This window comes from Hippocampus bargibanti, linkage group LG06 (assembly GCF_051943395.1).
Source record: "Hippocampus bargibanti isolate YZ-2025 linkage group LG06, ASM5194339v1, whole genome shotgun sequence".
Taxonomy (NCBI): Eukaryota; Metazoa; Chordata; class Actinopteri; order Syngnathiformes; family Syngnathidae; genus Hippocampus; species Hippocampus bargibanti.
Window position 1 is genome coordinate 8396488 of NC_142739.1, and position 27462 is coordinate 8423949.

A 27462-nucleotide genomic window follows, 5' to 3' on the forward strand; every position below is an offset into this window, starting at 1 on the left:
TTTTTAAACCGGATGTAAAAACATATAGATTACGTGCAATTCTGTTGACAACCAGTTCCATTTGCGTTTAGCATAAACTAAATGCGGATACTGCATGTTTGCTTTAAACTTTAGTCTCCACTAATTGACCTCAATCTGGTAATCTCGTAACCCCCCTGGGTTTATGTTCCATGATCATATTCAGGTTGTAAGCAATTCAGTGATTTATAGACCGGTAGCATAATTGTAAAATATATTCCACGGCTAACTGGGAGCCCGTTGTAAAGTGTTGTCAGAAGGCTAACGTTAGCGAAGGTGTCGGCAGGCCATCAAGGGAATGGATGAGAAGGTTTCTTCAGCCCTCATCTGTACTTTTTTGAAGGTGTCATCTGTACTTCAAAGAAAGTACAGATGACGGCTGAAGAAACCTTCTCATCGATGGACCACTCCCGTACGACTGAGAATTTACACAGACAGACATCAAGGGAATGGCCTACATTTGCATTTCAAAACACAATGGATATGCACCCAATCACTTCTTCTGCACTCTGCTACCAGAGTCCCACTCCTACATTCTTGGAGTACCTAAAAAGCATATCAAACAGGACAGCAGTGAACAGATTCATAGTTTGCTCCCAATGACTCATGATGCTAACACTTACTATGACAGTAAATCACTGTTGGGAGGACTTGGAAGGTGACATGAAGAACTCCCTGGTCTTTAAATCTCAGTGGAAATGCCACATTGAATGTGTGTGGGTGGGGGCATGGAGGAGTGGCGGGGTTGCAGTTAAAGGCTGGCAGTGGACCGCAATGGTTACGAGCCCTGAGAGGGAACAGGATGGCAAAATTCCAACATCCCCTCTACCACCACCACCAATCGCCCCCCCTCCCCCATACACACACAGAATACAATGAGAGGCTTGCACACCAACATATATTGGACACACACACACACACACACACTCACACAGTTGCATGCATCGGTAAACTAGTGTTTATCGCTATTCTACTTCTGGGAGCAATACGCTCCCTTGCTTTCTCTCTCAGTGGATGAAACGCGAGCCTACTAGAACCAGAACCACCGACATGCACCATGGATCCTCTAGAACTGAACACATTGATGTAACAAAACCGCGCCAGGCTCAATGGTGAGGCCACTTGGACACCCCTCCACTCCCCCTGCAACTATTATTTTCTAGAACCCCTGTCTGGGCTTGCTGCCATTCGAACCCATCCTCCACTCTCATGCTCGTCTCTGAAATGTGCATCTCTAAGATCGACGTTTTGGAATGGGTCATTGCTTGGAGAGTAGTCATAAAAGTTGACAAATCGATTTAACATAATTACAGCTCAAATGTTGTGTCTGCTTTTTAGGTACCATTGCAGTCGGTAACGCAATGGTAAATGGATATTTTTGTAATGTTTATGACTTTGGACAATGGAAACAGCCATGCAAAAAAGTACTCCACAGAACTGAAGTATTCTATTTGGAAACAGCCGTTTTCCAACTTGACAAGGTTTAGTTTAGTCTTAGTTTCTATTCATATATTCTGTCAAACTGTACCCCCCTCATATGAGCCCAAATTAAAATTCAAAGTCCACTTTGACTTGCCAAAATAGACGCCTCTCCCATCTGCAGTTGAGTAAATAATTGCCCTCGACCCCTGCTTGCATCAGTGCTGCTTTTCTCTTTTGATCTACAGCTTGTTTCCATTGGCAGAAATGGGAGACACTCGTTAGCTTGGCAGGCTAATATTGAGTTGGGGCAACGCAGGTTGTCTTGGGTGGAGAGGGGGCCATGGGGTGGTTGTGGTGGTGGAGTGAGGGTCATTTCCTTTGACATAACTTTAATGTCTCAACATTCCTGACACTTCCTGAGAGGAATTTCACAACAGATGGAATCAGAGTCCCCACTGTCATAAAACAAGCACCCTGGGACCCCAGGTTCAAAGCCCCGCGACTCATCAATGACCAGCAGAGACTACCGCCGTGTGCCACCAGTTTAACCCCCCTCCCCCCACACACACACCTCTCCTCGGCCACACATGCCTCCCCTTCCTTACTCATGCTCACTGGAAGAGGCTATGCTAATTAGCCAGGCTCTAATGAGACAGAATGGCACTGATCTGGTCCACCAGAGGGGGTGGGCAACAGAGGCGGAGGAGGGGACGGGGGGGTCGGTTGAGGTTTCGCTCGCCGTGGTGCAGTAGCACAGGGAGCAGGGGAGTTGGTGTATGCCATCTGTCGCCCTGCACTCGCCTGGCACGGCAGTCCCAGGAGTGGAGTGAAGGGTGCGGGCGGGGAAGGGAAGGGAAGGGAAGGGAAGGGAAGGGGGTGATGAGGGAGGGTGACGACATAGCTGCAACTGCTGCCATCTTGTTTTGAAAATGACTAATTGGCTGGAATCGCTTTAGTGGACTGACGTGATTTGTAGTGTGCTTGCGTGTGTGTGTGTGCGTGTGTGGGTATGCACTTGGGTGGCATCAGTACTTGAAAAGACAGATGAACGCATCTATTTTTTTTCACATCCGCAAGGAATTTTTATGGACTTTACTGGTCAATGTGCACACCACACATCGTTCTCCAAATGGTAAATACTCTATATCCATGCGTATATCAGTACTTCATTTCACTGTTGTTATTCAGACCAGAAAATTATTTCAGTTGAGAAGTCTTGTGTTTCTTTTGTCGTCAGAAAAGACCTTTTGTAGCACAAGTGGTGGACTAGGTCAAGGTGACTTTGTTTTATTTTACAAGATGTTTATGACAACTTCGGCACACATTGTTTGCTGTTTGTTGAATGTTAGCAAGAACTGGAGAGATCAGAGTTGTGTACTTGGAACTTTTTTTTCGTGATGTTTGAGGGTCGACCAGGACTCTAAATGCTCTACCAGAGTTGATTAATTGTACGTGTTTGTATTTAAAAAAAAACGGGATGAACATGAATTGAGAACTTGCCAACTAATGTCATGAAAATGCTTATCTTTCAAGAGTTAACATGTTATCAAACACAAAAAACGTCCACATACCGTTGTGGATGAGCAGCTGGCACAGAATACGCATCTTTTCAAGTGCTTACTGGAACTCACAGATGAGATCAGAATTCTCTAAATACCCCCCATACCTCCATTTGCAAGGACCATCACGACCTTAGTCATACTGTCGGACTTTAAATACTGTACAAGTGACTTTTAACAACAATTGACAAGAACAAGGAAAAGAGATTATAGTTCTCCCATACAATCTATCCCTTTCCTCTCTGTCCTGCATTCATGATAGTTCAAATAAAATAACGTTAAAATATTCTCCGAGGGGGAAAAATGAGCTGAGGTTGCAATTTGGCGTCACTCTACCTTGTTTGCAGACCCACAATCCCCTGCGACAAAAAGTGAGGCAGATGAGAGCTGGCAGCCCCGAGGGGTTCAGAAACAGACAGCGTCTGTTTATTAATTTATTCATGTATTTATTTATCTCCTGCTTGCTTATTAGGTTGCCATGTGAACCAAATTGTCTATTATTGTGCAACTAGAGAGGCAGCTGTCTGAATAATTAATTTAGCGAATGAATTATCTGGCAAACGGCGGCATCCTCCCCTTCCCTCTGAAAATGAGCCTCTCTTTTAAATTGTTTAATGGACGGCGGAATTCCCACCAGCTTGCCCCCCTCACCCAATCTTCCTCGTCGTTCTCCTCCTCCTGTCACTGAGCGTGGTTATAGCACTTTGTGACTCCCCCGTCATCTTGCTTACGCCACGTCTCACCCCATCTGTCGGCTTTGGCGCGTCACTCCTCGCCTACCAACCTCCCCCGGGGACGCCACACCGACGTGGACCCTTAGCCGAGCAGACTTCCTGTTCAGCCTGACGTATTATAATCAGGGCGGGAAATAGTCTGGATGGGAGAGAACTTTAGCTTGTGAGTTTCATCGGTAGTTCAATAAATGTAGAGAGAACTAAATAACTCCTTTGACCCTGTGACTTAGAATTTATCATCAGAAATCAGCGTTTAGTTCTGCGGACCAAACTATTTGTTAGCTCTCTTATTAATGTGTTGATGTACTCTCCAAAGAATATCCACTGATTAGATTGGCAGCTAGTCCAAAAAGCTGCTACCTAAGTGCTAACTAGAACCAGCGAAATAGTTTTTGTTTGTATTTTTAGCTTTGTAATAAATCTAGTTTAAACATTAGTGTGAATATAAAATAAATACTACACTTGAGAGGAGAAGTCGCTCTTTGAGTGCTGGGAACACTTGTTTGCTTTGTTGTGCTATTTACCAACATTGCCATAAATGTCACAGATTTTTATTTTCAAGTAATTTCAACTTAAATTACCGTTTTAGCAACCAGAAATACTTCTGAAAAAGTTTAGCTAGCTTAAACATTTGGTACCTGAATCTGTGCCTGTCAACCAAAGAATCACTTCACTGAGCAGCTCATCCAGAATGCTACCTGAGTACCGGATAAAACCAGGACAACAGTTCTTTTGGACTTGCTTCAGTAAATTAGCCTTAATGGTAAACTGAAACTCTAAATTAACGTGATGTCCAACAGTTGAGAAAATGAAGTGGCATCACAGCATTTTCCCCACCTAGCTGAAGCTGTAACAAAACGCTTAACATGGACAACTATCATATACAGGAAATGAAGCACTCACAAACATAGTAGAAAGCACCAGAGAGTGAAACCAAGATAAAGTCTGATTCATGCTGAGTCGAATGCCAAAGAGCACAAGTGAGTTTTAAGGGTTTTTTTTAGATGGACAGCGAGGGAGCTTGCCGAATATTTAGTGGCAGGTTATTCTCGAGAGTGGGACAGCAACAGAAAATGCTACAGCCCCTCTGAGCCTCCGTTTAGTTTTTGGCACATCTAATATAGCCTCTATGTGCCCGTGTCAATCAAACCTGTATAGTCCCTTCGTAATTAGCAAAGCGAGCCCATGTCGCGTAAAGTGTAGGCTTTGTTCATGATGATGCAGTGCTTGATACCCCAATTCAGATTTGTTTGTATTTAAATAAGATCTTTTTGTGTAGTTAGGGACAAAAACAAAATGTGACTTCTAAGATGAACGCAAAACATCCATGTTGTGACAAACTGTATATGTGAACAAAGCCTGATGTGCACCAAAAAACAACATCATGGAGTGCAGTGTTTACGGAAATAGACGTCTTATAATTGCATATGGCCAGACTAGCAAAGTGGAAGGAGGTAGAAATATTTTGAAGATATGAGTCAACGCTCCTCGGTATTCTCATTTTATGACGTCTACCAAAGATGATGACATGCACAATAAAAGAAAGCTTGCATGTTGTATCGCAGAGCATTTTTTAGCAAATTGGTGGATTTCATGACCGCAGCATGCTAGTGGCGACATGAAGAGGTCGATTAAGTCGCACTGAAGGCCAAAGTAGCAAACGCACCACCCGTCACCAGTTTAGCATTGCTAGCCGGGCCTCTTCCTCCTCGCCTTGCCTTGCTCACTCTCCTCCTGACAGACCACACAGGGCTTGTTCTGAAGCCCATTCCCGCTAATCTGATCAGGCAGGCAAATACGCCGGGAAAAGCGCTTTAATGATCCCCCTAATTACCTCAAGTCAATACCAACTGTATTATTAGACTCAGGGAAAATATTCCATTAGAGTGCCCCCCGTGGGAGCGGCCGCCCCCGCCCTGCCCGGGCGCGCTCCCTCGCCCTTCCCACCCCGCCTCCTTACACCTCCGCTTCCCCCATGCTTGTAATTAATTTTATGTACACACGCAGGAATGCACAAGGTCGCACCTGCAGCCCCGAAGCCGCCCGACTCGGAACCGCCTAATCAGATCTGTCATAATTACCATGCTGCATGCTTGTGACACACGCCGGCAAATATTTCAATTTAACTACGGCCCTCCGTGTGTGTGCGCCTGTGTGCGTGTGCTCGGGTGATATTAAGGCCGATAAAAGTGCTCGTGATGGTACTTGGTGTCCACCTTCTTTCTCCCTCTCGTCTGCCGCTTCCTCCTTTTTCTCTTAACCCATCATCGTCATTGTATTTTCGTCTCAAATCATTACACAATGTGATCCCTGCGCACGCATCCGACCAAGGAAGCTCTTTAAGTTGCCATTTTTGGACTTTGGCACTGATATTTTAAAGTTTAAAATGCCACAAGAAACATATTTGATACCATTTTATAGGATATGTGCAGTAAATTATAACTGTAGTTGTACCTCTCTGGAACACTTCAAACACTTTTACGTTTATTAAAACCCACTTGAGCTTATTAAAACACATTTCTTAAAACGATTCCTTGTACACCTGTCTTGACTGTCTCACTCTCAAGAAATAGGAAAGTGGAGACATTCTTTAATACAGTTCTCCAAACACGAATCAATAAAAAATAACAATATTTCATCTTAAAAACACCAATACTGTATTTTCGTCGCACAAATGCCCAAAGCCAACATGACTGCAAAACCTTGTAGACTGGCTAATGGAGATTGATTGAACTGTAAACGTTCCAACAACACGTAGTGGCGACATGTACAAAGCATGCAATCATAATCACAGCTGTATATTCTCTCTCAGCTCTGACTGAAACTTAGTTGGAACTTTCCGCTTCTAGCTAGCTTGCTGTTCATCAAGCTATGTCACTTGCAGTTGACCTCGGCGACCTGAGGCACACAAACTTAGTCATGAAAACAAACAAATAAAAATAAATAAATAAATAAATACCTAGATACATAAACACATACATAAATACATTAACACATAAATAAACAACTTCAGACGTAAATAAAAACATAAATACATAAATACACAAACAAATACCCTATTTTCCCATGTATAAGGCCCACCGGAGTATAAGGCGCACACCCAATAATGGTGCATTTTCAAAGTTGCTCCATGTATAAGGCGCACAATCATCTCATCTCATCTCATTTTCCGTACCGCTTATTCCTCATTAGGGTCGCGGGGGTTGCTGGAGCCTATCTCAGCTGTCTTCGGGCACGAGGCGGGGGACACCCTGAATTGGTTGCCAGCCAATCGCAGGGCACACAAAGACATACAACAGTCACTCTCACACTCACACCTAGGGACAATTTGGAGTGGTCAATCTGCCTGCCATGCATGTTTTTGGAGTGTGGGAGGAAACCGGAGGACCCGGAGAAAACCCACGCGGGTCCGGGGAGAACATGCAAACTCCACACAGGGAGGCCGGACCGGGATGCGAACCGGCGACCTCTGCACTGTGAAGCCGGTGTGCTAACCACTCGACTACCGGGCCGCCCCGGCGCACAATCAATGAATGAAAAAAGTTTTCCTATTACAGTAAAGTCTCGTTATATCGATATATGATATATCGATAGTCCCGGTTATATCGATACTATTTCTATGCACGCACGGAGAAAATTACATGCAAACAGGGTCGGATATATCGATAGTCCCGGTTATATCGATATTTTTTCGGACTCCCTTGAATATCGATATAACGACACTTTACTGTATAATATATAAATACAGTGTTACTTCAGTTCACGAACTTAATTGGTTCCCAGAAAGTGTGTGTAAGGCAAAAAGTCCGTCTGCCGAACATGTATTTCCCATAAGAAACCATTACAAATTGTAATAATCCTTTCCCAGATCCCCATAAAACATAATTTTCTACAAAATAAGCCTTAAAACTACACAAAATATACCTTAACAACAAAAAACATACAGTGAAAGCTCATCTTACAAACTTAATTGGTTCCCAGAAAGTGTGCGTAAAGCGAAAAGTTGGTCTGCCAACATTTATTTCCCATAAGAAACCATTGAAAATGAGAATAATCCGTTCCCAGGTCCCCATAAAACAGAAATTTCTACTAAATAAGACTTAAAGGACAACCAACGTCACTTTTTTGTTTCCTAACTGACATCAGAAAAACGTTTTATAGCATCTAAAATACCGAAAACACGCAGTATGATATTTTATTCAAATGCAAAACACCAATAAAAATGACTTAAAGTGTCCATAATCTGCAAAAAATTTAGCTGCGAATTGGGCATTTTCAGAAAGTCCCGCCCCCAGTTCGTGATGTCACGCCAAGACGTCTTGCATTGCTGGAGAATCAAAACAATGGCTTCAGATTCGGAGAATATGCTTCCTTGTTACACATCCAGTTATGAATATGATTCAAATAGTTCTGAAGAAGAAAGCATACATGTTTGCAATCGATTAAATAATTTATTCCGTGCCATTTTGAGGCAATAGGGGGGGAAATGTAGCACTAAAAAAGAGGCAGAAAATGGCGACAAAGCTCCATGTAAGGAATTAATCAGGCCATTTCCACAGACTGATTAATTCCTTACACGGAGCTTTGTCGCCCTCTTCTGCCTCTTTTTGGTGCAACACGATATATATATAAATCCGCGTCTCACCACCATGGGTGGTGTCTGTCCCGCATTTTAGCCACTCGTCGAGTTTGGGGGTCACTGCCACGAGTGCTCCGACCACCACAGGCACGACTGTCACCTTTACCTTCCAGGCTCTCTCCAGCTCCTCTCTGAACCCTTGGTATTTCTCGATTTTCTCATGTTCCTTCTTTCTGATGTTTCCATCACTCGGGACCGCTACATCCACGACAACGGCTTTCTTTTCCCCTTTATCTATGACCACGATATCTGGTTGGTTGGCCATTACCATCTTGTCGGTCTGTATCTGGAAGTCCCACAGGATCTTTGCTCGGTCATTCTCCACCACCTTGGGAGGTGTTTCCCATTTTGACCTTGGGGTTTCCAGTCCATACTCCGCACAGATGTTTCGGTAGACTATGCCAGCCACCTGGTTATGGCGCTCAATGTAGGCTTTCCCTGCCAGCATCTTACACCTTGCAGTTAGGTGTTGGATTGTCTCAGGTGCCTCTTTGCACAACCTACACCTTGGGTCTTGTCTGGTGTGGTATATCCCTGCCTCTATGGCTCTGGTGTTCAGGGCCTGCTCTTCGGCAGCCAGGATGAGTGCCTGTGTGCTGTCCTTTAGGCCAGCCCTCTCTAGCCACTGATAAGACTTATTGAGATCAGCCACTTCTGCTATAGTTCGGTGGTACATCCCGTGTAGGGGCTTTTCCTCCCATGATTGTCCCTCTTCCATCACCTCATCCTCTGTTCCCCATTGTCTGAGACATTCTCTGAGTACATCATCCGTTGGAGCCTTCTCTTTGATGTATTCATGGAGCTTGGATGTTTCATCCTGGACAGTGGCTCTCACACTCACTAGTCCTCGGCCTCCTTCCTTACGGCTTGTGTACAGTCTCAAGGTGCTGGACTTGGGATGGAACCCTCCGTGCATGGTGAGGAGTTTTCGGGTCTTAACATCCGTGGTCTGAATCTCTTCCTTTAGCCACCTTATTATTCCTGCAGGGTATCTGATCACTGGTAGGGCATAGCTGTTTATTGCCCGGGTCTTGTTCTTGCCATTGAGCTGGCTTCTGAGGACTTGCCTCACTCGCTGGAGGTATTTGGTCATCGCCGCTTTCCTTGTTGCTAGTTCGAGGTTGCCATTGGCCTGTGGTATACTGAGGTACTTGTAGCTGTTTTCAATGTCTGCTATTATTCCTTCAGAGAGTGAGACCCCTTCAGTGTGGACTACCTTGCCCCTCTTAGTCACCATCCGATTACATTTCTCCAGCCTCTCCAGGCTAAGATCAAGGCGGCTCGGAAAGATGTGAGTCAATTGACGGAGACGCAGAGAGGTGTGAATAAAAAGCCAATACCCAAGAGGTACATGCAGATAACCATACCTGAAGCACTTGAAACTGCCAAACAAAGGCTCCAGGCCTTGTCCAGTCGCCTAAAGAGGTTTACGAAAGAGAATGAGGCCAGAAGAATAAACAGGCTGTTCGCAACACAACCTGCGAAAGTGTACGCTCAGTGGCAGGGTTCTAACAGCAGAGCAGACCCTCCAAGGCTGGAAACTGAAAGATACTGGAAAGGCATATGGGAGAAGGAGGTCGCACATAATAGCAGTGCACAATGGCTGGTGACTCTGAAAGAGGAGCACAGAAACCTCCCTGAACAGAACCCAGTTACCATCACAGCGGCAGATATACAAGAAAGACTCTCAGGTATGAAAAACTGGACGGCACCAGGCCCGGATATGGTCCACACCTACTGGCTAAAGAAACTCACAGCTCTCCACGAGCGCCTCGCAGCACAAATGAACCAGCTGCTGATGGATGGGACTCACCCAGGATGGCTAACCGAAGGCCGAACAATCCTGATCATGAAGGATTCCTCAAAGGGTGCAGTTCCTTCCAACTATCGGCCAATAACCTGTCTCTCCACAACATGGAAGCTCATGTCAGGCATCATTGCGGCTAAGATAAGTGGACACATGGATCAATACATGAGCAAAGCACAGAAAGGCATTAGTAGAGATACTAGAGGTGCCAAACATCAGCTGCTGGTTGACAGAACAGTCGCACAAGACTGCAGGTCCCGACATACCAACCTGTGCACAGCCTGGATTGATTACAAGAAAGCATATTACTCGATGCCACACACATGGATGACTGAATGCTTGGAGTTGTATAAGGTTAACAGGACCCTGAGAGCCTTCGTTGCAAACTCGATGAGGATGTGGAAAACCACACTTGAAGCCAATGGCAAGCCACTAACGCAAGTGTCCATCAAATGTGGCATATACCAAGGTAATGCACTCTCCCCACTGCTGTTCTGCATAGGACTGAACCCCCTCAGCCAGATAATCGCCAAGACAGGCTATGGATACCGCCTCAGAAATGGAGCTACGATCAGTCACCTCCTCTACATGGATGACATAAAGCTGTATGCTAAGAGCGAAAGGGACATAGACTCCCTGATCCACACAACCAGGATCTACAGCAGTGATATCGGAATGTCATTCGGGCGACATGCGATATATATATAAATATATATATACCAGTAAGACTTTAGTTCGCTGAAGAAGCATTCTGGATAAGAAGCGAAACGTCCGACGCCTTCAAAGAAGTACAGATGACGGCTGAAGAAACCTTTTCATCGATGGACCATTCCTGTACGACTGAGATCTTACACAGATATATAAATAAATACATAAGCAAAGACATAAATAATTAAATATGCAAATACAGTGAGACCTCAATTTACGAACTTAATTGGTTCCCAGACAGACAAAATTTCCCATAGGAAACCATTAAAATGGGAATAATCCGTTCCCGGGTTTCCATAAAATATACTTTTCAACTAAATAAGCCTTAAAACTACACACAACATACCTTATTCTATGTATAATAAATGTGCTATTGTATTGTAATGAAAGAAATACACTGCATTGTATCATAAAGTCACTTTATTTACATTTGTGATGGTCATTGATGACTTGCTGGAATGGCGTTGGAGGTCGAAGGTCAAAGGGACTTGCTGTTTGGAAAGAGAGGCGCATTACATGAGGACTGTAATTAAAGAAATAAACTGTGATGTAAAATAAAGTTTTATTTACCTTTTTGATGTTTGTTGATGGCTTATGGAAGGAGAGTCACCTTCCATAAGGACTGATGGTAATTTAACCTCTGGTGCTGTTCGGTCGTGTGCTTCCGCCGAAGATCACTCCGCCAGCCGTGGTGGGTGTGTATTATGAAAATAGTGCTTATTATAAGGTTTAATTTTCAGAAATTTGTCGTTTGTAAGACGAAAAGCTTGTAAGATAAGGTGTTTGTAAGTTGAGGTCTCACTGTACATAAATAAATAGTTATTTATTTTCACATTTTAATTCTCTGACATTTTTGTGGGGTAGCATGACAAAAACGTAACCACTCACTATGTTACTCGGGTGCCGATTTGCAGCTGCGTCTCGATGATCATCCGCACTGTTGCACAATTCTACGGTTTATCCTTCTGCTTGGATTTGGTTTGGTGTACTTCCCCACTATGTCGAGACAAGTCTGAATCTAACATGATGCTTTATGCCATACTAGTTATTTATGTGTTTATTTATTTGTTATTTTACTTTAATTTTTGAGTTGTTTCCATTAGTAAAATGTATTTAATGAGTGCCGCAAAAAAAACCATTAAAAGGGTTCTCATTCTTAGCTTTGACAAAAACATATAACCTCAATCTCACTAATCTCTAAACACAGCTACTTAAAAAGTGTATTTTGGTTTATTTAACCCCCCCCCCCCCACACACACACACACACCGCCGCCATTCCCTAAATCCTTCATATTCATAATAGTAAAATAACATACAGAATGCTTTATGACTAATTAATGTAATGTAATGTAATCAGAAGTTCTTTCTGAACGATCCCCCAAAACAAGGGGAATTCCAAATGAATCCTATTAAATTAGCATTTGAAAAAACAACTTTTTGTTGGTAGTGGGGTAGGTGGGCGTGGGATATAGTTTCTGAAGCTAAAATGAATTTGATGATTGCTGGAAGCAAACTTGTCAGCCAATTACAAACACTTATTGAGCTGACAGTCAATTTGCTGCTTCTCTGTCGGCTCCTAATTCAATAAGATCAGTCACGATTTATCATCTTAATTACGCCTTGATATTAGCAATTAAAGCCCGTATTTGGATGAAATCACAACCCCGCGCCTTAATTGATGGAATCAGACTTTGCATCGTCGTTTGTGCGTTTGAAATCCAGCTGCTGCGGCTGTTTTGTTGTTGTTGTTGCTTCATCGGCGGCGTGTTGGTGCATTTTTATCCTCCATCTGCCCGACGAGAGTCACGGTGACACAAAAGACGATCAAGAAAACGTTGGGGCTGTTCCGACAGCCCCAAAGTTTTCCATGAACAAAAAGAAAAGAAAAGAAAAAAAATCACATGATCATAATAATAATAATACATTTTATTTTCAAGCACCTTTCAAAGCTCTCAAGGACACTTTACAGTCACAGACAAGCATAGAAAGAAAAACAGATACAATAATAAATAAAATACCATTATAAATAGAAACAAGAGATAAAGCTACACAGAAAATGCCATCTAAAATAGGTGGGTTTTGAGATGGGATTTGAAGGTGGGAAAAGAATCAATGTTACGAATGTTGGGAGGAAGTGAATTCCAAAGTTTGGGGCAGAGCGGCTGAAAGCTCTGTCCCCCATCGTGGTGAGATGGGCAGGGGCACACGGGTGGAGGGAGGAAGAGGATTGGAGGGAATGAGGGGGAATAGAAATTTGAAGAATGTCAGATGGGTATGGGGGCAAGGTTATGGATAGAATGGATATAGAAAGAAGAATTTTAAAGTTGATTCTACGGATCTGTAGTTATATGAGCTCTACAAAAGGCAAATGCTGCCCCCTCGTTGGAGGGTAAACATTCCCAGGGGTCTGACCACTGCTTTACTTGCACCCCACGCATGAAAAACCAAAACCTGAACAAATTCGGGAATGGCGCTCCAGTCATGCTTTTCAATTCCCGAATAAATTGGGGAATGGCTGTGAATGAGTTCATTCATTTCGGTTGCCAACCTTGGTGCTTTGCGTGCTTTATGGATTTAGCATTTAGCTAGCAGCAGGCAAAGGGTCTAAAATTGCATTGCAAGTCAAGTCTGACAAATTGTAGCTGAAATAGGCCAAACAACATTTATAATTTCTGTCCTATGACGACACCAGGGTTTGAATACACTTCCTATTGTTCAACCGATGCTTTGAAGGTGATTGTCTTGCAAACGTTTGTGTGTGCTGCGTCGGAATAAAAGATGTGCTTCAAAATAAGTGTAGCCACGCAGATGTTTAATGTGCTCCATTTAAGATGAACTGGTCATTTGCCTTTGGTTATTCTTTATGCTCCATCTGCCTCTGTTTGCTTGCCTAAACCTTCACCGCCCAAACCCACTTTCTCTCTCATACACGCACACACACAAACACACACGTGTTATTGGCTGCGGCGGCCGTGACGCGAGCCAGCCGGCTGAACCACCACGCCATTGTTCTGCCGGGAGCGAGCGGTGACACGTGGAGGTCGCCTTTCCTGTGCAGTCACGCCGTGGCATGTCATTGTTGTCAAATTCAGCCTATTGTTTCCCCCTGAGAGAGATTGCGACCGCTCGCGGGGAGTACGGCTTGTCACGTCGCGCCGTCAGACTTTCGTGTCTGTCGGTCTCTTGTCACAGACCGACAACAGTCTTCGATCATTAGTTTGAAATGAATAAACATATGATGTTGATTTTGATGATTCACTCTTTAATCCTGTCTGGAAGACAAGACAGTGAGTCAGGATTCCAACGTGCAATTTTATTATTCGCTCATCCGCGGGTTTTTTTTTGACATTTTCAGACAAACAACAACAATGTTCTATTTACACATCATTTTTATTCCCACACCGTCCTCGTGCTCGCCACCTGTCAGTACACAATCGTCAACCTTGCGCCACACTTGGTTGCTAACCTTGCAAATGCATTTGGAGAACCGTAAGATGACTTACAACGATTTTGGATGAAAAATGAGCCGCGAATCACGAACTTTGCTGCCATTTGCGAATTAATTCGGGAATTGAAGAGTGTGACGTTGAGCTCCATTCCCGATTTTTTGGGGGTTTTGGTTTTTCTTACGGAGGGTGCTGATAAAGCAGGCAATGTTTTTTCCCTTCCTTGAGGGGGCAGCATTTACCTTTTTTCCATGTTAATGCTTTGTTACCGCTTCAGCTGTTGTTAAAGCGCTATATAAATCAATATGTATGTATTGTATTGTATTTTGTACAGCCGCCCCTATTTCATGCTCAGATACCTCTAGACCAGGGGTCGGGAATGGCTCTCGAACCATATATGGCTCGCGAACCATATATGGCTCTTTTGATGATTGCATATGGCTCGCCGATAAAACTAAAATATGTATTTACTTTTTCGTTTCGTCATTTTTTTTCGCCGTTCATTTCCCGTTGGCGCTGCAGTTGGCGGAAAGCGCTATTTTGATTGGATGACACTGACCTAGAATGGCCGAAAGCGCCATGTTGATTAGATGATAGTGGCCGTCATGTTGAAACAGGTAAACGCCCCTTTAAATGAGCCCAACGAGTGCACTTCAGCGGTGTGTGTGCGGGGAACCGCATCGGGTGGGAGTGAGCTGGGGGGTGACGCAGCCTCCCTGGAAGTGTGACAGCGGGCGTCTGCGGAAGTATTCAAGCCGGCTTTCGATCACCGAATGCGGGCGTGCACGGGGGAATCTCGGCCTGTTCCTTTTGAAATATTTTCAAAGTGTTTGAGCTCCAGCAAGACGGCGAGGAGAGAAAATGTTCTGATTCTAATTTGCAATGAAACAATACCATCGATGAAACAGTCGAATGTCAGTGACATTTTAACAAGCCCCATGTTAACGTTAGCATTGACATACTTCTGCGAGAAGTCGATAGCAGATAGCAAGTGTGGAAGCTTATGAGCCGTGTGCCGGCTAACTAGCAGTAACTTCGCCTCTGGACCGGCAAATTGAATTTCATTCCGATCGTTTTCCTGGAATTTTAACACGCGGAACGGAAAACCATTCATGTTAACGGTGAGTACTATCACAAAGTTATTTTAAATAATGCATTCTGATATTTTGTTGAAAAGTGTCCGCGCGTGCGCGCTTGCGCACGCAAGCGTTTGTATGTGCGCGCGCGTGCGGCTCTCGCTGAAAAACATTTCTAAATATTTTACTTTTATGGCTCTCTTAATCAAAAAGGTTCCCGACCCCTGCTCTAGACCCATGTAACTTTGGAATTAACTTTTTTTTTCGGATGAAAGAAGAGAGTTTAAGGTTTCTCACGCTGCATTGAATGTTTATGTAGTCCTAAAACTCAATATTCTGGAATTTAAGTGAAAATGACAAAAACCCTGGCACTGGAGTGTATACATTTTCGTCTGGCAGTGAATGAGTTAAGGATTTTGGAATTTACATGCCAGTGAAACGTGCTAAAATGGATCATCAATGATGATAGTGTCGTATTAATATTACAATTGCAGTAAATATTCTGCGAACAATTTTTACAATGTTAAAAAAACTATCCCCTCTACGATTCACTATTGACATTTCATCCTGCCGCCACTGCGGTTCATTCGAGGCCAGTTCTATTTCCATGGCCTCTCCGTCCTGCGGCCAGCAGGCCATTTTCATTTCAGTTAAGTTCGGATAGCAAGATGAAAATACAATCCGCCCCTCCCCCTCCCGCTTCTGCAATTATTGCTTATTGTGGCGGGAGATTGGCATATGGTGCACTGCGTACATGGCGGTCGTCCTCGGCAGATGGGCGTCCACTGTGGCGGAATCTATTTCCAAGGCGCTGCACGTTAGCCCTCACCAGAGCATTTCTTTCCCTCCTCCGATCTAACATCTCATTTTTACCTGACTGAGCTTCTCTTGGAGACCAGCCAGGTCCAATGACACTACAAAACGTGTTATCTTTTGTCCCGGTCCTGTTTTTGTTTTGTACTTGCGGTTTGGTGAAGCGCATCTTTCCTTCCGTGTCCTCGTTCTAAAAAAAGATTGTGTCTTCATTTCTTGGGTTTGCTTCAGCCTCATAAAAAGGCATAGTGTTGTCCTATTTGCCAGAGGAGCCCGATAACGACCAAATAAGTGTAGACGGGAAAGTCTGTATTAGTTCTTTTCGATTTTTGGCTAGCTGCTGTAACTTCGGTTAATAACAGAGTTCAAGAAATGCATTGTCATCACTTTAATTATTGTTTCACAATGCTTGTATCTTGTTCCGTGTGACTTCATTGATTGAGGCTGTGAACCAAATAACCAAAGGACTGTGTCTGTATTTCTGGAATTGCCCCCCCCCCCCCCCACCCCCCGAAAAAAGCAAAGTGATGGACATCTGTTAGATTATTTCTTTTATCCGGCATGCCGCCAAGGTCAGCTTGATGGACCTGATGACCAAATGAGATTAGATGGGAAGGTGTTTGTGTGGGGGTGTGTGTGACTGGCTTGGAGGTGGGGGTTGAGGGCATTGGCCAGTTAGTGACTTCACCCTTTGCTCACACATAGCACATCAACACTCCAAATTGCACTATTGTGCCACTTCAACCACAAAAGACTCGCTGATGGCTTTACGACCATGTGAACTCGCCGCTTCTCGGTCACACATCGGCGAGGTGGGGCAGGGGGTGACTCAATAGTCTGCTTTTTTGACGATGAAATACCCCCCTCCGACTCTCCCGCTTATTAATTAGGTGACCGTAACCCAGAGGCAGAGGATTACGGTGCAATATTGTGGCAGGTGTGTGCCAACATCGCGCGATAATCCCGTGCTGTCGCTGCGTATTTCGGGGATGAACCTGTTTACAGCATCTGGGAGCTTGTCAGATGTCTATAGGAGGAGGATTTCATACTTCAGTAGGTCACCGTAATGTTTGCGAGTACGTCGCGCCGACGGCGTATTGATACAAAACGACGGCTGCGGGGTTTGATCCGCGGATGTGGAATGTCACAATATATGTAAAGTGAAATTGAACTTCATAACCAATTGAGTCGGACCATGATGATAAAAAAGAGGCAAGGTTGATGAAAATGTACAGCGACGATTGTCAGGGACATTCTCCGATCAAGACTTTTTGAATGAAACTCGGAACATAACTCCAGATTTCACATTTTAGCATTGCGCCACCTTGTGTGCGTATCAGACTTGAAGGTGCAGAAATAGAGAGAAGAAAACAGTACACAGTCCCTACCACAGCTATAAATTGTCATGATAATGTGATTCTATCAGTTTGACCATGAAACACTTAATAAATAGTGTCACCAAATGAAATATAGAACTTAATTTTCATTTTGATTTATGTTGAACACAAATGTCACAACTTCTTTGGAATTGGACCTGGATTTCTCTCGAGCAAATTCACAAATTAATTCATGTAGAGATAGCAGTGTACCCAAAACAAGCACACAAAAAATCTGGCTTTTGCCAGAATTCCATTTTTGATTCGTCATGAAGGTCACCTCAAATGAACAATTTTCCAAATGAATCAAAGCAGCGATCGCATCTTGAGATTCAAGATGCTTGGGGATTGGCCTTTTGGCATGGCGACAGATTAATCATTTGAAGAATTTGTCCTGACTCAACTGGTTCCTTTTTTAAGTGATTGGCCACCGTGAGAACACAGTTGGATTCACTCTTTCAACTCGAATCTGTCATGTACCTTTATCTTATTTATTTATTTTTTCCCCCCGAACAGCATTTCAGAGACACTGTGCAAAACAAATATGTGTGGCAACATAAACTAGCGCATCGTAAACCAAAACATGTCGGAAATGTTACACATGATGCTGCTAAATGATACATTTTAGGAATATTCTACATCGCTGGTTGGAAGCAACACGTAACAAATGTTAATCACGCTAACGTGAATAACAGCTTGGGACTCCAGGGATACAGCTCATTGTGACTCCTAGCGAGGTTAAACTTTAAACAAAATGGATGCAAAATCGGGGTGTTTATTTCGACTGAGTAAACTGTTAAATTATCACGAAAAACTGTCAAGAAACTAAATCACAATATGATTTTTTTTTTGTTACTTCAATCACTTTTTCTTCCCAAGTTAGAGTTTATTTCTACGGCACCATTTCCTGGAATTAAAAGCTTAGTTTTTTTCCCCCGCAACAAAAATCCCCCACATGCCATCGAGATTGACCAAATGAAGTTTTGAACATGTGCAGTTTTGATTAAAAAAGAAAAGAAAAAAAGAATCTTTCAGGGGTCGCCACAGCGAATCAATGTCCTCCATCTATCCCAGTTTTTTTATCCCTCTTCTCTCACGCCAGCTACCTTCATGTTCTCTTTGACCACATCCATAAACCTCCTCTTCGGGCTTCCTCTCGAATGCTGTCCAGATTTGATAAAATGGCAGTACAAGCTATACTAAAATAGCATTAGCTTTGTAAACAAGCTAATTGAATGGTAGTGATTGCATGCATTAGTAGCATAACTTATTTTGAGTGTAGCATAAAATTGATTAGTTTGAAATGGCTTTTTCAATTTACATAAAAATAGGAATAATAATACAAATAATGAAATAAATAATGATAAAAATTATAAGAGTAGAAAATTAAAGGCTTAATGGTCGCTAATTGAATCTTTCTGAGTTCTCTATGTTCTGCTTCTGTTGACTCGTCTCGCTAGTTGTAAGTTAATAATGTCTCCCTCGCACCCTTGCTGCAAATATTCCAAAATAATCATCAAAGCTCCAGAGGGCCAAGCTAACTCGCCATTGTTAGCGTTCGCTAACATCTTATCAGTCAAAGTCAAAGTCACCCTTTACCCTTTTAAAAATATATCAATGACACAAGGAGAGAGAAAAGTAGTCCAAGAACTGGGGTTCTAGGAAGTCCAACTAACAAACAACCAACACTCATCGATGACTAGTGGAAAGCTAATAGACGTAGCGTGGTACTTTGTATTTAATGAAATGGACTTCCTGGCAGGCTTGGGGAGTTCCCGCCGTGTGTGCTTTGATTGGCTCTGCTACTTTGGGTTTAATCCTGCTGCTTTGCAGAGTGTTTGAGTTGGATTACGCCACTGCAGGCCCGCGTTGGACAAGACAAGCGTGTGTGTGTGTGCGTGCGTGTGTGCGCGTTAGCATGCCTGTGTGCGTGCGTGTGTCCTCCCTCATTGCCGAATCAGCTGAAAGCACAGACGGCCCAACTGGAGCACGGTCCAAATCCCTCTGCATGCAAATTAAAAAGGCAACAATAAATGTGGCAAAGGAACAAGGTGGGCACGGAGGCTTTATGGCCCCGCTTTTTCTTTCTCTCTCCCTCCTCCTCCTGCCTCTACGGTTTGATGAGGTTTACGGGAGGATCTGGAATGGGACACGCAAAGTGCTGAGTTATCTCCCATGTGCAGCGTGTGCGCTCGGCTGCCACGGCAAGGTGTGCGCGTGAAGAGTGTGCGCGAGCCAGCCCAGCCAAATAGCCAGTGAGGGAGTGAATGAGCAATCGCCGCTTGTGTAATCCGGTGACGCTGTACACCGGACGTCAGATTACCACAACGGCCGCGCTCTGACCAATGTTCTTAAGGCGCATACTAGTGCAGGGAAAAAGTTGGTGATTGGACAAAAATGGCTGAATGAAATGCAGCTGTAATATCAACCAAATGAAGACTCTAGCTCACTTCTGCAATTTTCCAAATAAAACACGCAGCCTGCTTGCTTTGAGCGGTCTGTCAATTCCCGTTAAAACATTCTTGTGAAATCCACTCTTATAAGCAAAAGTGAATTAACTCATTCACGGCCAGACGATGTGCAGAAAATGCTTCCACTCCAGTGGCAGGGTTTTTGTCATTTTCACTAACATTTTAGGACCCACAGAATATTTAATTTTAGGACTACATAAACATTCAATGAAGCGTAATAAACATTAGACTCTCTTTTTTTCAATAAAAAAAGAGTTAATTCCAAAGTTAAATGGCTCTGGAGTTATCTGAGCTCGAAATGGAGGCGGATGTCCAAAATACAATACAATACAATACAATACATATTGATGTATATAGTGCTTTAACAACATCTGCAGCTAGAACAAAGCTCTAACAAAAAAGGGAAATGCTGCACCTTTGTGGGATGGAAAAAACATTGCCAGAGGTCTGGCCAGCGCTTTATCTACACCCCCAACAAAAAAACAAAAAAACAAAACCCCAACAAATTCGGGAATGACACTCCCCCTCCCCCATTGCCATTCCCGAATAAATTCGGGAATGGCAGTGAATGAGTTGAACGTAGCAAACTTGAACACTAAAATGTTTAACGATATCGCACCATTGATATTTGACTCATGTTTGCTTCATGCTAACATACAAGGCAAAATGCGACAGACGAGCTAATGGAAATTAGCATAGATGACTTCTATTTACTAATAAATAGAAGCAGTCTATGACACTTGTGTGTGTGTGTGTGTGTGTGTGTGTGTGTGTGTGTGTGTGTGTGTGTGTGTGTGTGTGTGTGTGTGTGTGTGTGTGTGTGTGTGTATACAATATGACATTTTCATCACTACTACACATTAGATTTTAAAAACTAGCATTGCCATGGGTATTATTTACATTCTAATAGCAAGGTAATAATGCAACACTTTTGTACATGTGAGTCTTGTGACCCTTTTTTTTAATTGAAGGGTTGGCTATGCGAGCTTCTGCGCTGGAAGGAGGATCCGTCTCCAGAGAACCGAACGTTGTGGGAGAACTTGTCCATGATCCGCCGCTTCCTAAGCCTTTCTCAGGCCGAGCGCGACATCATCTACGAGCAGGAGAGCAGCGCCGGACAGCAACATCACAACAACACTGCTGACAGGCCGCCGCACTTCTCACACATCTCGCCGGACCAGCTGCAGGTACGCTTTGTCACACTCAATTATGACTCAACAATCAGCATTCTTTTCATGTTTATTCCTTGAAAAATTAATTTCTAATGAGGGAAAATATTTCTTTTTCAACGTTTATTCCTTGAAAAAAATATGATGGAAAAAATAGTATTTTTGAACATTTATTCTTTCAAAAAATAATTTATGATGGGGATTTTTTTTTCAACATTTATTCCTTGAAAAAAATAATTTGTGATCGGGATTTTTTTCAACATTTATTCCTTGAAAAAAGAACATTATGATGGGAAAAAAATCTTATTGTTTTCAACATTTATTCTTTCAAAAAATAATTTATGATGGGGGGGTAAAATCTTTTTTTCCCAACATTTATTCCTTGAATAAAAATAACATTTATAATGGGAAAAAATCTATTAAAATATGATTACAATTGAAACTTAAGAAACATGTTTTCTGACAAAATACATGTTCCTCCCTTTATTATTTTATATGTTAAAAAATATTTTGTACCAACCAAAATGTACCAATTTATTCTAATGGAGATAATAAAAAATCTATCTAAAATATATATATAAATAAATAGAAATCAAATACAGTAAAGTCTCGTTATATCGATATCGGATATATCGATAGTCCCGGTTATATCGATACTATTTCTATGCACGCACGGAGAAAATTACATGCGTGCAGGGTCGGATATATCGATAGTCCCGGTTATATCGATATTTTTCGGACTCCCGAGAATATCGATATAACGAGACTTTACTGTATTAATATTTTTATATAATTATTGTTTATTATTTATAATTATTTATTATTATAATATTACTGTATAAATAAATATAACATGTAAAAATAAAAAAATAAAAAATAAAAATAAAAATAAAAATAAATAAATAAAAAACAATGACATGTGGGGAAAGAGAGGTTTGACTTTCGACCCAGGTTTAAAATGCGGCTTTGTTAAATTTGCACAAACTTGAAAACAAAAGCACCAAAACAATTTAAACCACCCTTCAAAATGTGCACAATAGTTTCTCATGAAATTTACAGAATTTTGAATTATTTGTGCCGCATGTGCGTGAAGTTTGATGGTGTGCGCACGTTCATCAAGTGGCGTTGTGCAAACACACTTTTGTAGACCATCTCCTCATGTCCAGCATGTGAATCACCCATTCAAATCGAAGCGTGAGCGTTTGGACAGGTCAACAGGCAACTCTGCTCACCCACTCTCACACTCCTACATATGGAGACATTTTAACTTGTCGTTTGTTTATGTGAAGGCAAAAAAATAAATAAAGACATCCCAAAAGTAACAGAGCAAATCAAAACATAAACATTTTGAAAAATGCAAGCCATTTTTTAAAATCATCCAACTTTATTCTAAAAACAATCTTAAATATTTTCATTGAAAACAAAAATCTAAATCCTGATTTAAATAAATATTGCTGAGAGATTTCATGACCAATCCTCTTTTTTAAATACAACTTTTTCCCCCCCCAAAAAAACCTAATCTAGGGATCAAACGCTTCTTTTCGCCTTCCAATAATATTTTCCAGGAAAGAAATTACGTACTTAAAAATAATTAAAGAGAGAACTATTCTCATTAAATGTCAAACTAACATCTCTGGTACAAACTTTACATTCTTGAAAAAAGAAAATATTTTCTTTAAAAAAAAAAGCTTTCTTTTGAACCCAACCAGAATTTAACCAAGCGGTCAAACACTCATTTTTCTCTTCCAATATTTTCCAGGAAAAAAAACAAAAATTAACATATTTTTCTTGTACAACCTTTACATTCTTGAGAATTTGTTTTTATTGTTATTTGCTTTTAAGAAAATACAACTTTCTTTTGAACCTCGCCCCACCAGAATTTAACTTAAAGGTCAAACACTCATTTTTCTCTCCCAATAAGATTTTCCAGAGGAAAAAAAAACAAACAAATGTAACCATTTCGTGTACAAACTTTACATTGGTGAGAGTTAGTAATAAGTGCCTTGCATGCTGGGTCCGAGAGGACAGTAATTTCATCTGTGCTGTATGTCATACATATTAGCATATTTCACAATAAAGCTGACTTTGACTTCTTTTTTTTATTATTATTTTCTTTTAAGAAAATACAACATTCTTTTGAAGCCCCCACCAGAATTTAACCTAGGGGTCAAACCTGCTTTTTCTCTTCCAATAGTATTTTCCAGGAGAAAAAAAAACATTTAAGATAAAAAATATGGCTTGCACAATGTTATTTTCTTAATCTTTATTCTCCATTTTTGGGAATGTTTTATTTTTTTTAGTAATTCTTGAAAATGATATTTTTATTTAACCTCCGCCGCAGTAACGAAAACGCGCACAAGGTTATCGATTTTCCCATGCCTAAAACATGTCTAATGTGTGTCATTGTCCTCATCAGCACCAAGCGACCCTGTCCCAACAGCACCCGTCGCAGCAGCTGCCCTCGGGCCCTCGCCTGCCCCCGCGCCAGCCTTCCACCGCCTCCCCGGCCGAGACGGAGGACGACGTCGTTCGCAGCCTAGTCAAGTCGCGCTCGGGCGGAGGCGGCGGCAGCAAAATCTCCCTGGAGGCCTTGGGCATCCTGCAGAGCTTCATCCAGGACGTGGGCCCGTACCCGGACGAGGAGGCCGTCCACACGCTGTCCGCCCAGCTGGACCTCCCCAAACTCACCGTCATCAAGTTCTTCCAGAACCAGCGCTTCTACGTCAGCCACTCGGCCAAAGGGCCCAAGGAGACGCCCCCCACCAACGGCGGCAGCAGTTGCGGTAGCGGCGGCGGAAGTCCCGCCGCCGCCTTGGACGAGGAGCCCTCGGGGACTCGTGAAGGCGGCGGCGACGCCCACGAGGAGACGGATGAGAGCACGCAGACCAACGCCTACGTGGTCAAGACTGAGGAACAAATGGGGCGAGGCGCAGGAGGCCCCCTTGTGGAACAAGCGAATGACTAAAAGTAACACACAAAAAACTGGCCTGGACTTTGAATTTTGTCAAAGTATTGTATGATGACGATGATGAAGATGACCAGTCTGATTCACTGTAAAGACTTTTCTGGCATTGTTTCGTAACCTGCACAAAACAAGTGGAAAAATCACTAGCACTGTTAGCCTAGTACCGTAATTGCCTAAGTCGTTTTTGAAAGTTTTCGGAGAATCAGAAAAGGAGATGCAGCGGGATGAGATTTACAAATTATCACAACCAGAATGACTGACAATCGACACAGACAAAATGACTTGGGCAACTATGCCATTGGGTCAACGTTTTGCTAACTGCACTCACACTTTCAGGACGTGTCCACAGCGACTTTGAAAAGACATGAAAATGTTCCATTTATTCTTGAGTAACGTGCAAAATAGGAACCTGTCCAAGAAAAATTGCATTCAGTTTTTTTTTGGGGGGGGGGGGGTTGGGTGGGTGAAAAATAAATCTGTTTTCCTCAAGTTCCCAAGACTGGATTGAAAGAATACAATGTTGTTTTTGCAAATGAATTTTCTCATATAATTGAGGCATTTTGTCCCCAAATCTTTATTCTTTTAGGATGAGAGTTGATGGGTTAAAAGTGATCGATCGTTCCTGGTTCATCGCTCTTCAGGGTGTTAGAAGTGGGAGGGTGAAATCAGCAGGAAGCCAGGTGTTGAGCAGAATAAATTATTTTAATCTTGTAGACAGCAGGGACATTGTGAGGTCGGTTGAGGAGAGACAGAGCGGAAGAGAGAAAGATAGAGAGCATTTATATAAGACGGACAGGATGTGACGTCACAAGAGGTGACGCAATAGGATGTGACATTACGTAAAGGCAGGCATGATGTGACGTATCAGGAAGTCCAAGAAAAGCAAATGGATGCAAAAAGATGTTTAAAGATGTTCGTATAGCGAATTACCCCAACAAGAGTACAGTTTCTAAGAAAAAAAAAACAAAAACTGTTTAAAGCCCTTTTGGGCTTCCATTTGGCTATCCATTTTCTGCCGCTTATCCGGGGACGGGTCGCCAGGGCAGCAGTTTCAGAAGGGAAGCCCAGACTTCCCTCTCCCCAGCCACTTCTTCTAGCTTGTCCTGGCCTTCCCAGGCCAGCTAGGTGACATAGTCTCTCCAGGGTGTCCTGGGTTGTGTCCCGGGTCTAAAATATAGCGATATGTGATGGAATCTTTGTAAAATACGCTCAGTAGAAATCATTTGAAGCCATTTTACAAATTATGGACACAACTTGTCCGGAGGCGTCGGTTGTCCTTTAAGCATTTTCCAAAAATGTAAAATATTTTATTAAGAAAAAACATTTTAAAGCCCTTTTGATGACACCCAAAAGATATTTGGAGAAAACTGTTATTCACGTATTAGCCACACAATTGTCTCACAAACTTTTCTCTCCCAAAAGCTCGACTACAGCGGAAGACATATGTTCAGAATAAAATCTTCAAATTAGTTTTTATACATTTTTCAAACAATTTTGAGGGCAAAGAGGCAATCAATTAGCGTCTTCATGTGGACACGTCCTCGTGTAAACACGTCCCTTTGTGCGTGCTCACTTTTCTTTCCTTCTGTCTTGAAACTTCAAATTCACTTGGGCAAGAAAAATTGACACTGGTTTGAGTCATTTCTTATTACAAGGACAACTTTTGTGCTTTTATGTAAGTGCTGTTTTTAATAAACAAAAATCAAGGACCAAGTTGTTTGACAAGGCCTTAAAAAATACCAGGTGTCATATATATAGTTATTAATCTTAATATGTTGATGATGAACAGGCCGTCACTCCTGATTTTTTTTTTTTTTTTGGAAGATGGAACAGAATCTAAGGATTGTTTTTCCTCTCTGCTGTCTGCGCATAAATAAATAGATGTGAAATATATGATCAACCTATGCCAACAATGCCTTGTACCACATGGTTCCTTTTGCCAATGGAACACAATGAGAAATGTGAATGACACCATTGTTCTTATTTATTTGCAGTGTTGATGATGTCATCTTTATTTTATTTTATTGTTTTTTTTTTTTTTTTTTTTTTTTTTTTGCATTTCTCCCCCCTGCCCCCTTTCGTCTTTTTTTTCCATTTATACACAAACGGACGGACAACAACAAAAAGTGTCTTAGATGTTTTCCCATCGAAGAAATGTGCTTTAAAGGTGGCCTATAATCCCAGAAAGGAAAAAAGCGTAAGGCGAGTGGCACTGATTTCATGTTGTATGCAATTTTTACAAGGATCATGCAAATAAGCTTAAGCGTGTCGAGAGGGAGAAAAAAAAGATTATGCAATCTGTGTGGAAATCATTTGTGTCTTCCTTTATTTTGTTTTGTTTTGTTTTTTTGCTTTTTACAAACTCAATGTGGACATTTTTTACTTTGATTCTGACTGAGTGTTTTTAAAAGCGGTCCCTCCTCTTTTTTTTTTGCTCTTCTCCAAAACGATGGCCAATGGACTTTTTGATGTTTTGTAAACGTGTACATAGCGCACACATAATACATGGTGCACACCCATGTAAATAGAGTGCAAATGTGCAGCGCAGAGAAAAAAAATCTGTGGTGCCTCTCTTTTCAATCAGCTTCTTCTGCATCTTCTTGTGCCGCGTGTGTGTCGAGCACCTGGAACGCAAAACGACTGGATGGTCAGCTGGCGTTCGTGCGTACCAGTCAGGTCCATCTGTATCGGCTTTCTATTGATGTTCTGATGTTTGTTTGTTTTTTTTGTTTGTTTGTTTGTTTGTTTTCATTAATAAACAAAAGCCACAGTAAAATACTGACAAAGTTGTGTTTTTGCTTAAAAATCTACATTTCATTTTGACCTTTGACACCACGTATCCTCCACCCCCAAAAAAATCTGAGCAGTTTTTGAATAAGAAACACTTTTTGAAAAATATTTTTGGGAAAAAAAAACTTTTTTGCTAAATAAACACATATTATTTATCGTTTTTTTTTGTTTGTTTTCATGAATAAACAAAAAGCCACAGTAAAATATTGAATGATTTTATGTTTGCGTTTTTGCTTAAAAATCCATCATTCATTTTGACCTTTGACCTCATTTACCCAACATGAAAAAAATATGAGCATCTTTTGAAAAAGAAACACTTTTCTTGAAAAATAAATTTTGTGCTAAAACACTTTTTTTGCTAAATAAAGAAGCAAGTATTATTTATAGTTTTTACAGGTCTAGAAAAAATATGTTGAGAAATATTAGAAAAAATACATATACTGTATTTATATATTTTTTAAACAAATAC

At 42.0% G+C, this 27462-nt stretch overlaps 1 protein-coding gene across 6 annotated transcripts in view; it reads left to right on the plus strand.

The window, feature by feature from the left end:
- Positions 1-26983, plus strand: part of satb1b (SATB homeobox 1b) — a 98401-nt gene extending 71418 nt beyond the window's left edge. For all 6 annotated transcript variants that reach the window (XM_088999639.1, XM_088999640.1, XM_088999636.1 and 3 more), the window contains 2 exons: positions 21041-21256; positions 23655-26983. In XM_088999639.1, coding sequence (XP_088855765.1) covers positions 21041-21256; positions 23655-24203 — 765 coding nt within the window. In that variant the 3' untranslated portion in view covers positions 24204-26983. The remainder of the gene's footprint in view (positions 1-21040; positions 21257-23654) is intronic.
- The last annotated feature ends 479 nt before the right edge of the window (positions 26984-27462 follow it).